This window comes from Drosophila hydei, unplaced genomic scaffold (genome assembly GCF_003285905.1).
Source record: "Drosophila hydei strain 15085-1641.00,03,60 unplaced genomic scaffold, DhydRS2 tig00000250-arrow-arrow-pilon, whole genome shotgun sequence".
Taxonomy (NCBI): Eukaryota; Metazoa; Arthropoda; class Insecta; order Diptera; family Drosophilidae; genus Drosophila; species Drosophila hydei.
The window spans coordinates 1,179,033-1,194,462 of NW_022045696.1; the positions used below are offsets into that span (position 1 = coordinate 1,179,033).

A 15,430-nucleotide genomic window follows, 5' to 3' on the forward strand; every position below is an offset into this window, starting at 1 on the left:
TGGCAATTAGGCCGATAGACGGTGCGATAAACACAGTTGCATTCTAATTCAATTGCCGGCCAATTAGCCGCCGGCTTCTAAATGGGCTATAAATGTGTTGCATCTGCAGCTGCGGCCGCACGATGTCCACAATGCTGCGACTGCGCCTCGTTGCCTGTCTGCTGGCTCTGCTGACGCTGCGCGCTGAGGTGAGCTCCCAGTTCTGTTATTGTGTTGCCTTTAAAGTGGGATTTACTGGTAGTCGGCCAGCTACGAGGTCTTCCTCGATGAGCGCATCTTCCAGGAGTCCTGCGACAGCAAGGAGGACAAGGGCAATGTGCCACTGAGCGAGCTGCTGGACAACCATCTGACGAGCGTCCTGGTGGACGACACATCCTATATGAGCGGCGACTTGATTGTCAAGGCGCAACTGCCACCCGGGCACATCAGGTTCGAGGCAGACATCAGCCGCCGGGAGCGCGGCCGCTGGGTGCAAACATTTGTCTCCCTCAAACGCGACAACTTCTGCAAGTCCCTGTTCGACCCATTCGAGCTCTGGCACTTATACATCATCACACAAATACCCAGGCAACAGCGCATATGCCCGCCGCAGAAAGGTGTAAGTAATCCAATCGATATATTTATATTTTGGCACTGGACTATCCTTGCTCCAGACTAGTTCGGATCGGTCTGTCGGTCCGATCTGCGGAATGCGTACTGCCTAGGCAAACCTATGCAAGATTTCTTGCTGATAGTCGCCAATAGGAATAGTGACATAGACGAGGCTCAAGAAGATATAATAATAATTCCGCTTAGCATTGGAAATGATAGAAAACTGCATGCAAAGAAGCGAAGTTCTTATCGATAACTTTTTATCGATTTCCCAGGCTATACACCTCAGCTAAAGATTGAGCGCCTAGCTATATACTAGGTCCTATATATATATTGAGTTGATGTTCGGTTTCTCTGTTGCTTGCAGCATGTCTATACTTTCCAGAATATTAGCAACCGAATGCAGCTGGAGAACATGCCCCGTTGGAACATCGTGGGCGATATCAAGGCCGTGCTGCACTTCAGTGTGGGCAATCTGACGACGTGTGTGGCTCTCTATTGCACCGTCAGCTTGTTATAGTTTGTCCTGATTTAAATAGGACATCAACTCTATGTATAGCTCTTGGATATGCACCATTTTGTTGCTGGCTTCCCCGTTGGCAGTTCGTTTGATGTTTGCACTGATTTAATGGGCCGTATTACACTTATATCTAAATTAAATGCAAATAAACAAGATTTCATGCTCATGTACAAAAATGCCGCGTAATTTGCAGCCAAAGTTCTCATCTGCGGACGCGATAAGCGGCCATCGTACATGCTCGTAATCCCAGCGAAACGAAATGGAACGCTCTGCTCCCGTAATCCACGTTGCTATTTGCCCGTGGCTCAAAGTCAGCCCCATTTCAGCAGCTGAACTCATTCGCCGTCTCGCTCATTCGTTCACTCCACAAGCCGCTGGCGCGTGATGCCCACCAAACACCCGGAGAATTTACGACATCCATATCATTGCGGCAGCTCGCACTAATGCTTTGCGGATTCCCTCGCCCACTATCTTCTCTAGATCTCACGTGGTTGCCATTGCCATGGCCATGACCATTGCCATTGCCACTGCTCCTACCTCTACTTTGTCCTAAAGACCCAACAAAGCTTTCGCCTTCTGGTAAAGCATTGAGGGCAATGATTTCGATGAGTGAATCACAGAAGACAGCTCCACTACTCTGAAGCCATGCATAATGTGATATCAGGGTATGATGGTTTTGGGAAAATGTACGTAACAGCCAGAGGGAGGCGTGGCAGCTCCCATATAGTAGATATATTCTTGATCAGGATGAGGAACTCAGTCGATCTAGCCATGTCCGCTTGTCCGTCCGTATGCCACGAAAGCTAGAGACATTGGAATTTTGTAATATACTTTCCGCACTATGAGCCAGTCGATTGTGTTATCGATAACTTATTCCATTTCGTTATTATCGATAAAAATCGATCATTTGACATCGCTTTTTAAGCATAGCGTGCAAACCGTAAATGTTGCAGACTTCAAATTTACTGTATAGAATTCTGTAGTAAGTACAAAGGTTTTGTATATTTTGGATACCTCCCCACTCCACTCCCTCCATTCACCAAACTCACAAACAACGTCTTTGAAATACTAGCGACTTGTGCTCCGGCAAAAACAAGCAGCTGTATGCCATAATTACGCTCTGGAAATTTCATTTAGAAAGCGCATCTAGAAGAAAAGTTAATCAACAATGAACTTCTCATAGTATAGCCCACAATGCAGTCCAAGCGCAGTCGCTGCGTCAACTGCGCAGTTAGCAGAGCGCGCGCGTGTATGTGTGTGTGTGTGTGTGTTGCTTTCAATGTATGTATAAAGAATCGTGGAATGCTTGGAGTTTTACCGCCTCGCAGGGAACAGGGTATCTCCTAGCCGAGCCGACCCGATTAGAGCACTCAAACTTGTTATTTCTTATAGCAATACAAATTACAGTGGAGCCCCGCGTGAATCTATTTGCTGGGCTAAGAGTAATATGGTGAGGTAATGAAAAACCTGACGACACTGATAAAGGTTGAAGCTTTGTATAAAATATGTAGCAAAAGAGGAAATAAATGAACTCAATGAAACAAAAACACTAGACAATAACTAAGCGGGCATGGGGCAGTCGATCATAATCGACCAGAGTTCATTTCAGGAGGAGGAGGCGAGAAGCTTAAGTCGATACTTAGGCGCTGAATACTGCCAATAGTCATAAAACTGTGCTGGATGATATACGTTTACTGTTTCAAGCGTGTAGACAACTGTATATAAATATATATTATTTATGTATAGAATAGGGAATTTCGATTACCTCGCTTTATTAAGGAAAGAGTTTACTGCGCTCGCCTCATTCCAAACACTAATTTGTCACCTGTGCTCGCTATTGCATCAGTTAATCTGCGATATAGAGACATTTGTATCTCAATGTGGACAGGTGAGGCGACTAGAATATACCCTGTATGCCGCGCCAGGCAGAATATACGACTACAACATACCCTGTAGTTAGCTGAAACTCGAGTATTTGCTTTGAGATTAACGCGAAGTTGAGGGAGATGCGAAAAACCTAGGTAAGACACGTTTCATCACGAAGTTAATATTTAGTTGGCGAGTTGAAAAACATCTCAGATTCATTATTTGATGGAGCAATAGCTCAACTGTCAACTATCCATAGATATATGGCTTGGAGAGTGTGTGTGGGCTGCTGCCTCTGTTTCGCAACGATAAAAATGAGTTGGGTAAACAGTTGGGGCTATTAAACTTAAGTCTTGTCAAATAGCAAAATCTATATGTACCCAGATTTTCGCATATATTGTAAATATCAATAAATCTACGCGGACCATAGACGCCTGTGTCGCTTAAATGACTTCGTATAACTGCACAGCCCATGCCCAATTCGAAATTTACATAGGATACTGAACGGTTATTGGGAATGCCTATTGTAGTCTATATCAAAGCAGCCTTGGGGATGATAAGTTGAGCTGTAATACTGGCTCCTAGGCTGAGAGGAGTATATTCGTTGGGTGCTAGGCTTCGTGTGGAAAGTCTTCTCATGACTCGAGGGCATTTGATACACTTCGCGGCTTTCGAGCTGGTATGTCTGGTATTTGGTTTCGCGTGCGCTATTATTTATAGGGTATTTGATGGCATATACATTCGGCTGAATGTATACAAAGATAGCTGAGCGTATGAAAACAAGTTTAGTATACGTACCAGGTACAATTCACGACCTTAATATGAATGCAATCCAAACTTCTGGGTAAACAAATTGAAACACAGCCTAGTGTTGGCTATCAAGGTCTGGGGCATGGGGAAGAGGTTGCCAGTGGCTGAAATTCGATGTGATTGCACAGCTGACATCAGCCCGCGCCTCCGATCGTATCGATCGAAATGGCAAAGGTGTGATGGATGTTGCGGCCAGTCGTTGGGCTGCTCGTAATGCAAATATAAACAGCTTACAGCCATTTATGTGTCTTTATAGTCGCACAGTGCAGTAAGCTATAGTTTCGCATACTCGCTGGTATAATAATAAAATACTAATAATAGAGCCACATGTGAGCTGCTCCGTGTTTACATCATAAATACTTATTAACTACTTATTTGCCAGCCGCTCGAGTTGCAAGTGCTTCAAACTAGTCGTGACCTGTTATTTGCGGACTGAGGTTAAAAAATACAATAACATAAAATACACACACACACACACACATACATGTATATATATATATATATATATATATATATATATATATATATATATATATATATATATATATATATATATATATATATATATAGAAAATACAGTCGAACTTCTGTATAATAAACTGCATCTCATTAATGACTGCTGCGCGCAGTCTACAGTGAATGAGCATTAGCCAAAGTCTTGCTATGAGCAAGCAGCCTGGAGGACACTGGCAGCAGCAGAGTCCAGCTGATAGGGTAGCTGCCTGTCGAGCTGTCTCGCTCGCAGCTTCACTCTTTAGCCTTAAAATATACTTAATTGTCAAACTGAACTCGGCATAGGCTAATCAAATCCAGACAACATTTTAGCCTTAGCATAAAGGCAGTTGCTAACACGATCTACTAAGCCTGATTCTGATCCTTGTGGCCGCCTCGGAAACTGATTAGCAAGTTGGCATTGGAGTTCAATTACAAAGACGTTGCAAAGAATAAAGTTTGTTTGATATTAGTTATTAGTTATTATTATTAGTTATAGCTATGCCCATCACATATGAAGCACAGTCTCTATTCGAGACAACTGAATTCTGACAAAAGTCTAACAACTTCTTTACATGTCAAAAGGCAACATTCAGCAAGCAAGTACTTAGCCTAGCCCTAGCTCTTCGAGCTGCAATTAGCTTGTTCCCTTCCGACTTCCTTCAACTCGCTAATCTATAGCTTGTATATTTGCAGAACATGCTAAAAAAAGGCTTAATATAATATTCTGTCAAGGTCCCATTTGTTAGCGTAGCTCCATGAAGTCTTTAGTGAGCATTGAGCGAGCATTAGGCAGTCGTGTATAGCCGTTGCGCAGTCAAGAGCTAGTTTTAAGCGACGTTGGCTGTACAGTAGCATATCAAAGTTAATCGGAGCTGCTCTTCTCTATTACAATCGGTTGGCTCAGGAGGCCTTGCGTGTGGGCTGAGGCTGGGCGCAGGATAACTTTGACAGCTGAAGCTACGGCAACAATGGACTGATGTAATTTGGTTGGCTGAGTGTTTTCCCAGCGCTGCGCATTGTCGTGCTGCTGCGAGGGCTACTCCAGTGCACTTCCTTTTGTTGATAATTTGCAAGCCCCTTTGTATATCACTCATACGTAGCGTTGGCCCTGCCACGTAAATTGCATGAATTAGGCGTTTTATTTATTGCATTTATATAACTGTTAAGCACACACATACACACAGAGATAAATGTTACGAAATGCAAATAGAATGTCACTGTTAAATGTCGCGCTTACACACACACACACACACACACGCACACACTGTGATAGAGAAGCGCGTGCAATTGTTGTTGCTGCTGCTGTTTGCTTGCATTTTAATTTGTCAAGATTGTCAAGAAGTTACTGCAATGTAACAAAACAAAGCAATACAAAAAAAGTGGAAAAAAATTACAAAATTAAAAAGAATAAACAGCAACAAATTCACAATATTAATAAAGAAAAAAAAGGTTGTCGCACCCCGCTGACAAGCGATGTCATGCCCCCTGCCCACCCCTCTGGCTGCCCGCCGGCCGACTCCTGCGCTGACTTTCAATTCATTTCATTTCATTTCATTTCATTTGATTAAATAAAGAACAACATTTAATCAAATAAGGGGAAACAGTCGAGTGCAACTGAAAAGTGCAAACAAAGCCGAGCGTTTCATTCATCTGCTTCTTCTTCAACATATTTATTTTATTATTATTTTCCAACTGCTTGTATGTTGTTCTGTAAACATTAAATAAATACAAATTAAATTAATTAAATGAATAAATAAATGCGGCAGACACGAAAAATGTTCAGGAACAAATACAAAAAAAAAATTAAATAAATATCATAATTAAGTGCACAAGATGACACGCAAGTGGAAGGTTATTTTTCACTCCTTCAGCAGCTCCCCCAAACCAAATCGCCCCCCTCTCCACGCACTCTCCATTGCCCACTTCAAACAAGTTGAAGTATGTCAATCACGAGACTCTGACTGCGACGGCGACGGCGGCTGCGACAGGGGCTTCGTCGCGCTTTGCTGCATTCCCCGGAAGAGCGCAAAGGGGGCGACTTACAGCTAAGAGGCTAAATATCTTCATTAGCCTAAACTATTTTCAATTAATTGCCTTCAATTTATGCAATAAATGTTCGAGATTAGCTCGCCAAGTGCATGCAATAGTTTCCGAAACGAGATGAAGGTTGCCCCCAGCTGCGATAGTCGTTGACTAATTGGAAGCCTTAATTATAACTATTGTGACTGAACAATTATATAATTGATATCATCGCCTAAATGCACTGTGGGAACTTGCAAAGCACCCAGCTTGATACCCAATCAAAATTGCTCTATTAAAAATATGCTCGGCACTCGGGCCTAAATTGCCCAAAAGCAATCACAGAATATTTCCAACAAATATCTACATAATTTATCCCATGTATTTGGCGTGATTTCACAGCTCGCAGCACTGTCCATAACACTGCTTAACAAATTGTCACTTTTGTTCTCTGGCCAAAAGTGAAAGCTCACTCTGAATGGATTTCCAACTCAACTGAAACTTCTATCCAGCTGAAGGCAAATTAAATTAATTCATGATCAGCTAAGAAGTTGCTTATCTATTTAAGATATGGTTTAATGGGGAGTTTATTAGATTATTAATATACTAAGTATTCTTTTTTTTTTTATTTTATTATATTATTAATTTTCTCTTTTGCATATTCTATTATTATTAAATTATATTAAAGTTTATTAGATTATTAATATATTGAATATTTTATTTTATTTTATTTTATTATATTATTAATTTTCTCTTTTGCGTATTCTATTATTATTAAATTATATTAAAGCTTATTAGATTATTAATATATTAAATATTTTATTTTATATTATTAATATTCTGTTTTGCATATTCTATTATTATTAAATTATATTAAAGTTTATTAGATTATTAATATATTGAATATTTTATTTTATTTTATTTTATTATATTATTAATTTTCTGTTTTGCATATTCTATTATTATTAAATTATATTAAAGTTTTTAAGATTATTAATATATTAAATATTTCATTTTATTTTATTTTATTATATTATTAATTTTCGCTTTTGCATTTTCTATTATTATTAAATTATATTAAATGGATTTTCTTTTCTAAAATTAAAACAAATTATTTCAGATATTCAAAGCTTTTTTAATATTACTATTATTATTATCATTAAAATTTCTTCTTTTTTAGATTAATATAAATATTTTAACTAAGAAAATGTATTTTCTAAGTGAATTCCTATCAAGTTGTTACACACACAGCAAGGCTTATACGCAGCTCATATAGATCTCTATCCTTAACATATACTTAACTAACTGTGGGCGTGGCACATCATGTAAGAATCTTAAAGAAAGAGACTAAAAATTAGGCAACTGATCTAACGCCTAAATCCCAGACTTCTCCACTGTGCCCAAAAATCATGTCCGATCAGTTGATTGATTTGACTTTTAAATGAATCGAAATAAGCTAAGCCCATGGGCTATTATCAAATATTTGTTAGCATGCATAATTTAAACTTTAATTTTGGGAATTTTTTAATTTTAATATTTGGTTTTTTGGGTCATTTTCGTTGACCACCGCCACAAGACGGTCCTGCGTATTAGCGGGATAACGTTGACTTTATTTATGCTAAAAGTATATACTAAATCTTCCAAAAATTATATATGCATGTCTATTAATCAGCTTGGATAGTCGAAAGAAAAGAAAAACCTAGTTTCAGAGTTTCATTGTAGATCTTCTGCAGAGTTAGATCTATAACTGAACTGATCCAAAGTTATTGATTTTTTTTCTGCATGGCAAAAGATATGGATGGAAATAGACTCCGTCTCTGTTGCCACAGTGAAACAAACATATAGTCATTGAGCAAATCTCAGTTCTTTGATGCACAGAGATCTCCCATGAATAAACGCAGATTGTGCTGAGAACATTCGACGGACAGTCAGAGTCACGGAATGGCGCTGGGGTGAAGGTGAAGGTGTTTTCCATATATATATATATATATATATTTATTTATAGCCAACTATTTGCAAATTCTTATTTGATTACAAACATGTTTAAAACTCGTTTAGCTAATTAATTTTTGACAAAAATTCAAATTTGATTTATGCATTGTTCGCAGAAATATTTGCGACACATCTAGAGACAAAGTCGTGGATCGCTAACCAACTCTGACGACAAAGTAATTGTGTGCGCTGAACGTAATTAATGAAAACAAATGTTTAATTATTAATTAGAGTGAGAGTGAGAGAGGGAGAGAGAGCTACTGTGTTAGTTGTGATCTTGTTGAGTGGAAAAGTCAACACGATGAACTGTATAAGAATTGTTTATTTGAGCTCCCTAGTTGATCTATAATTTGCATTATAAATTCCGATCTAGAAAACTAACTAGCATTGGTTAACAAATAGGTAAATAAGCTAATAGCCAAATAGACTTTAAGCACAATCATAAAAAGTCAACATAGACAATAAAAAGCAAAAAACACATCTTCCTTATTTATTGCTGTGGGTGCTTGTATTTTTTCGTTGCATATTTTTGATATCGTTTATGAAATTAGCACCTCGAGTTGTTATTCGATCATTGGACTGTAAATCTTCTAGAAATTAACAGTGGACGGGATTCGCATATTTGGAGCAGTTGCGGTTGACCTCAGCGTGGGCAAACAGCATAGTTTACTTAGCGATATAGTTGTATGGTGGCCAAATATTGCACCCGGGCTTTAATTGGCGCGCCAAAGCGAAAATTAAAATTACTTAACACTCTAATTGCATATTAATTAATCGCACGGATGGCGCTCAAAACTTTCCACATGCCCAATGCTTACGGACTACGCGACTTTTCACACGTAAATAAAAAATACTTTTGAATGAACAAAGTAGACAAAAAAGTTAAGTAAATATATATATAGACAAATCTATATATATGTGTGTATGTGTGTATGTGTGTGTGTGCATGTAAACACAATTTTTATGAGCCCAGGAAAACAGACACCCACACAAATTAGTGATAAATCCATAAGAGAGCAAACAAGCGATCGGATCGAAAAAGCCGTAAAATGCTCAGCAAACGCCGCAAGGCTGAGCAGAAGTCTGCCAATTCGACGCAGTCCGGCCCATGCCCCTTCCCAAATCGGACCAGTACCAACCAGTTGAATTAGCAGTGCTCGTCAGTCGACATCGTAAAATCAATTTGCTGCTGTGTATACAAACTTTTATGGCGCACTGTACGCGTAAACGTAACGCTAATCAATTGGGCAAATGCGACATATTTGAGGCACTTTTTCTGTTTTTTTTTTCTACTGTTTTTTTGTTTCGGTCCGTTTGCTTTTAGCGCCTCCAAGCCCATCATCATGAGCCTCGTCCATCGCCATGACTGCGATGATGACGAGGCTGATGAAGAAGTTGCGCCAACAGACGACTTTCATCCAGCGCTGGCAGATAAAACAAATATGCTTTGACACCTAGCCAAATTGTTGACTTGATGCCTTTGATTGCGAAATTTCAATAATTATTATTGTTATATTTATTATTCATTACTCATTAGCCACTTCTCATCACTCATTGGTTAGACAAAAAATTGATAATTAATAATTGATAATGATAAGAAATATTTTATCTTAAAGCTAAATATCTTCAGGTTAAAATCTCTTGGTTTTACTCATTATTCATTAGTCATTACTCATCACTCATAGAGTAGATTAGATAACATTAATAATCAAAGGAATATTTAAGCTTCAAGTTATCAAATTGCTCATGATATTGATCATTATTCATTAGTCATTAGGATCTTAAAGGACTATTTGTTTTATGATGCATTCTCAAATTTTTGCTCATTGTTTATCACTCATTAGTCCTCACTCATTACCAACTAAGCAAGCTGAACTTATATTCAATGAAATATCATTGAGAATCCTGAAGAAATATACGATCTTCTAGGAATCAAAATATATATTATATGGCTCATCATTCATTAGTCATTACTTATCACTCAGTTAAATATTTATGTCTTGTGGCCCACAAGCCATTGATCTAGAAGGACTATTTGTTGTTCAATTCATGTTGTCATTAGGCATTACTCATTACTTATCGCTCATTATGGACATTATCACTCTATGTCTAGAAGATCATTCATTAGCCATTAGTCATCAGTCAACTGAAATGTTCATTCAAGTCAATTACACGTACTTCGTTTTGCTTTGTAACTTTCCTTATCATTCATTACACATCGCCCATTACTTAATATGCCTTCAGTATTGTTGACATTGTTGTAGGAATATTCGCGCATACAGATATCAAAAGACTCGTTTGTTCTCCTCATTTATAGACGACGGAGTAACACCAGTGATCAATATGAAAAACTATTTGTTAAAGGGTATTTGGCTGCATAGAATAGGTGAGGGTATTTTGCAGTCGAGCACTGAGCAAGAGTGTCTCAGCTAGCTAGTTTATTTCATCAATTATTCCACAGTCAACTTCGCATTATAAATTTTAATTGCCATTCCCTTTGACGGATTTCGACTCGGAAAATTAATTGTAAAAATACCTTTAATGTTTCAACTTCTTTATTAATCATAAAATACATTGGAAAAATTTCAAATTACTTTGACATTTTATTTTAAATATGTATATATATATATATATATATATATATATATATATATATATATATATGTATAAATATTTATATAAATATATATATATATTTATTTATATATATATATCTTTATTTATATATATTACTTTTTATTCCATATCATTTTTGCAGTCACGAGTCTGTCTCATAAGCGAGCCGTGCAGCAATAAACAGACGTCATTAGCGAACAAAATAAGAAACAATAAAAGACAAGAACTTGATTTTATTTCTTAAGATCGCAACGAAGCAGGCAATACGCTACGCAAAACTAAACTTCAAATTGGCACCATGCATAAGGCTGAAAGCCGATTTGAGTGCCAATCAGGAAATAATCAAGTTCTGCTCAAGTGCTCTTAGCGCCGAGCCAAGAATATGTATTTGCATGCCTCGTAGTGGATTGACTGTACCTCATAGGAGTTACTGAGTGAAATGATCTTAACTTATATTCGCAGTGCTTGGAGGATAAAGAAAGTCTATTGTTCTAACTGTGCCATGGCCGTTTAACTATGGCTCTGCCTCATCCTGGTTGGCTTTGTGTCTTTAAACCTGAATTACACCAATTATAGTTGAGATTCGATGTTTATGCACGATATCTATATGTAAGCTCGTTTCTTTGTGGCTGACAACTCAGGTGTGTCTTGGCCATACAAAACGGGTTTCCAGCTCACTGGCCAAACTCTATGAGATTGTGCGAAGTATACGACAATAGAAGTGACTAGATCGTAGGGTGTATTGGCTGAAAATAGATGTTACTCTATCTGAAAAACATGATGACATAGTTATGCTATTGTTATTGCCTGTTGGCTGTTATCAGATTTTGGGCAAGTTTGCTAAAAAAGAATTGGCAGCGAAGAACGATTGCCAGATACCTGGCAATAATTCAGCTATTATTGATTGCCGGGGTCTAATGGGTGGTCCTCTCGATGATTTAATGTGTTGCAAATAGCTTATTAATTAGCCAACGCAAATGGAGCGGAACCCCAAAGCCAAAGACTATGCCAAAAAGCGCAACAAGAAACAAATTGCTGTTGCTTGGCTTGACTTGGCTTGGCTTGGCTTGGCTTGGCTTGGCTTGGGCATGGGCTCGGGCTCGGGCCCTGGCCCGGGCTCGGTCTCGGGCTCTGTACTGGAACTGGTATTGGCTCTGTACCGGTTCACCTTGTAAATCAACGCCACATACTAAAAATACCAGTGATCGAGTGTTGTTGTTGCTGTAGCTGTTCAGTTGGCACTGTGCAGTCGGCAGTCGGCAGACTTGGCCAACATGGGCTTTAAGCTGGGCCCGTGAACCGCTTCTAATCGCCGTAGCAAAAAACAAAAAGCGCACAAAACAAAATTAAAATAGTCAAAAACATTTCGAGTAGCCGTCGCCATTTTGTTTGCCATTTTTGCTTGTCTCTTGTGTGTTGTGTGTTGTCTGTTGGCTTTTGGCTTTTGTCGATTGTTTATGTTTTTCTGTGGAGTTCTTCGAACTCTGCGCTGAAGTTCAAAATGCTGTTGACGAAATTACCTGGCCAACCTGGCCAAATCGTCTGAACGATAACACAGCTGGCGGCATCAGACAGTGAGGGAGCGAGCGAGAGGGCGACAGAGAGGCAGTGAGACAAAGTGAGACAAAGTGAGACGCAGACGCGCAATGAGAGATCGCAGTTTGGAGATTTGGAGACTGAAGCATGGATTTCATTGCGCTGCCATTGCGGAAGCTTTATTTATTTATGTTTCATATTGTATGTCTTCAGCTTGTTTTATTTCACTTTGAATCGAAAAACGTGCACACGGACCGAGTCCGAGTTCGAATCCGACCCGAGTCCGAGTCGGCTGTCCGCGCTCGATTGCCCGCTGACCGATTTGTTTTGTCGCAACCCTCTGGCAGATGTATCTTGAAATTAAAAATGCTCATACGTCATTTCGCAAGAAGTCTTTATGAACGAACGTATGTATATTGCGCAGAATTTTTGAATTTTGTAGAACCGGCTGCTCGGATCTTGGATGAGTTTTTGCTCGTTTGCTTGATTGCTTTGCCGGAACTCAGGGTTGCGAGTTTCTTGACACCGTCGCACAGTTCCTGATTGGCAAAATTTGCTTGTGTGTAGCTATATATACATTTCTGCTAGTTAGACATTAATTTCTAGCCAAATGCCAGTGACACCTGTAAGTGGATTCCAATTAGAACGCAGCTCGCCTCAGTTCGCCTCGACTTGGCTCAGTTCAGTTCGGTTCAGCTCAGCTCAGCTCAGCTCAGCTTGGCCCGCTGGCCTTGGGGCCTTGCCGCATATTGCTGCAGCGAACCTGTTACATTGTGTCGACCATTCCAAGCATTCCGTGTATTACAGTCGCGCCCCAGCGCTTTCCTTTTCTATGGCATTTCTCATTTCAAACACCCTTCTAAGCGATTGCAGCACCAGCCGCAGCAGGTGATTGTCTTGCTTGGCGATCGCATTATTAATTGCCTGAAATGGCTTGTGGAATTCTTAATGTTTGTGTCTCGGGGTCCAACAACTGAATCTAAGTTCACCCTTCACTCAGTACAGCAGTGTAGACTTCGGCCTGACTTCTGTTCACGATCTGTTCGCGTTGCGCGATCTGTGACAATCACACAACGACCGGCCGCAACTGCATGCCAGTTGGCCAGGGATCCGGTTAGATCTTGTAATATCTGCTTGCAGCCGCATTTGCTGCCATCACAATGTATATGATAAGCATATTTATATATTATTTATATCTAAATACGTATTACTTTTATTAGGTATTATAACAATGTCAGCAATAAATCAGTGTTCATTCTGCAGAACCGATCCCAGTAACTAGATTGAGCCATACCAATGCACGTCATATATGAAAAACAGTTGTATTATCTCTCAAGCGTTTTTCGATGCTATCAACAGTCGTGTTTTCACTATACTTTGCTATACCTGAGCATTTGTATTAAATATATTCCAATTAAGTTATTCTGCTAGCTGCACATGTAAATAGGGTATCTGCTAGTCGTATGCAATTTGATATTTTTAATATACATATATATTATGTAATGCACTATGCTTCAAAGTGATTAATTTGTAAGTTTTCCAAACCGATAATTATCGATATGAACTCTTTTTTATTGGCATATTTATGAGATACGACTAAAAATATTGTATATTTTATTAAGTAATATAAATAGCTTATGAAAATCGTACTTTACCATCAAATATACGATGTGGAGCCTTGCGTAGTCGATAAAATGTGATTTGAAAATTATCGATAACCACCGTTTCACACAAAAATATTTTTATAATTCTTAATACAATTGCATTTAAGAACAAGATAAATGTAGTTTAGATGTCTGCCAATAAATTAAGCTAAATATCGATTTTAATCGATTTTAATATATATATATATATATTGTTAATTGAATTATCGATTTTAAGCTACATATCGATTTTAATTTAAGCATCAAGCTTAATATAAATATCAAAGTTGATCTTAATATCGATTGTAATCGATTTATAAATTGTAATCGAAACATAAATTGTAATCGAAATATCGATTTAATAATTATATTTATCCGTATACATATATCAATAAATAAATCGTTTTTAAGCACGATATCAATTGTAATCGACATATCGTTTTTAAGTGAATGATAGATATTGATCTAATTATCGATTATAATCGAAATGGCGATAACAATTTAAATAGATAAATCGATCTTAAACTAAACAACAATTGTAATCGAAATATCGATTTTAATTTAAATACAAATTTTAATCGAAATATATATTTTTATCGATATATAAAAAATTGAATAAGCTATCGACAAGAAAGTGAAGGAAATCAGATTTAAGCCTTCAGCTTTTGTTGACAGTCGGACAGTCGGACAGTGGGCATCTCAGACTAATGAGTATATAATTGATCGGCATGGTCGACCACGCCTACTTCTGCCTGGTGCAAATCAATTATACCCTAAACTAATAATTGCAATAGCTGGAGCGAGCAGCTTCTCATTTAAGTCTAACGATTCTTGGTATTATATGGTATCTGGCGTTTTGCAGCTGATAGATATGCACTTATTCAATGGGAATTGCCCAATTAAAACGCCAGCAAAACATCTCAAATGCTCTCGGGCACATTAGCTGTGCCAGCAAACGTGTGAAGTATGAAATGCAATTCGATCTCTGTGTGCACGAAGCGTGTATCGATTGTTTGCTGAAACAAAAGCCAAGTATTATTAAGATATGCATTGAGATAATATTTGTATTAAGAAAGAGCATTGAAGCTGCGATATAAATATTTCTTACTCTCAACTAATTTGTGAAAAGCAATGAAATGAAATGTTTCCATGAGTCAATCTCCCTCTCTCCCCCCCTCGCTTGCCTGTTGCGTATCAATCTAAATTAGCTTGATTGATACGTGAGTGTATGTGTGTGTGCGTGTGTGTGTGGTTGGCCCACTCGTAACTTAATGTCTCAGTGACCCTTGCAGTGGCAAGGAAGTCCCTCTAGACACTTATTTCGCAGTATTTGACCTGATCC

At 38.4% G+C, this 15,430-nt stretch overlaps 1 protein-coding gene across 1 annotated transcript; it reads left to right on the forward strand.

Moving 5' to 3' along the window:
• The first annotated feature begins 122 nt into the window (after positions 1-122).
• Positions 123-1,221, forward strand: LOC111604746. Its single transcript, XM_023322922.2, has 4 exons — positions 123-188; positions 242-598; positions 659-833; positions 930-1,221. The coding sequence occupies exons 1-4, from the start codon at positions 123-125 to the stop codon at positions 1,109-1,111; spliced, it is 780 nt and encodes a 259-aa protein (XP_023178690.2). The 3' UTR covers positions 1,112-1,221.
• The last annotated feature ends 14,209 nt before the right edge of the window (positions 1,222-15,430 follow it).

Excerpts from the sequence above, each read along its gene's own strand:
- LOC111604746 (XM_023322922.2), top strand. The coding sequence starts at position 123 with ATGTCCACAATGCTGCGACTGCGCCTCGTTGCCTGTCTGCTGGCTCTG. Across the intron at positions 189-241 it reads TGCTGACGCTGCGCGCTGAG|TCGGCCAGCTACGAGGTCTT; the intron begins GTGAGCTCCCAG and ends ATTTACTGGTAG. Across the intron at positions 834-929 it reads ACTGCATGCAAAGAAGCGAA|TTGATGTTCGGTTTCTCTGT; the intron begins GTTCTTATCGAT and ends ATATATATTGAG.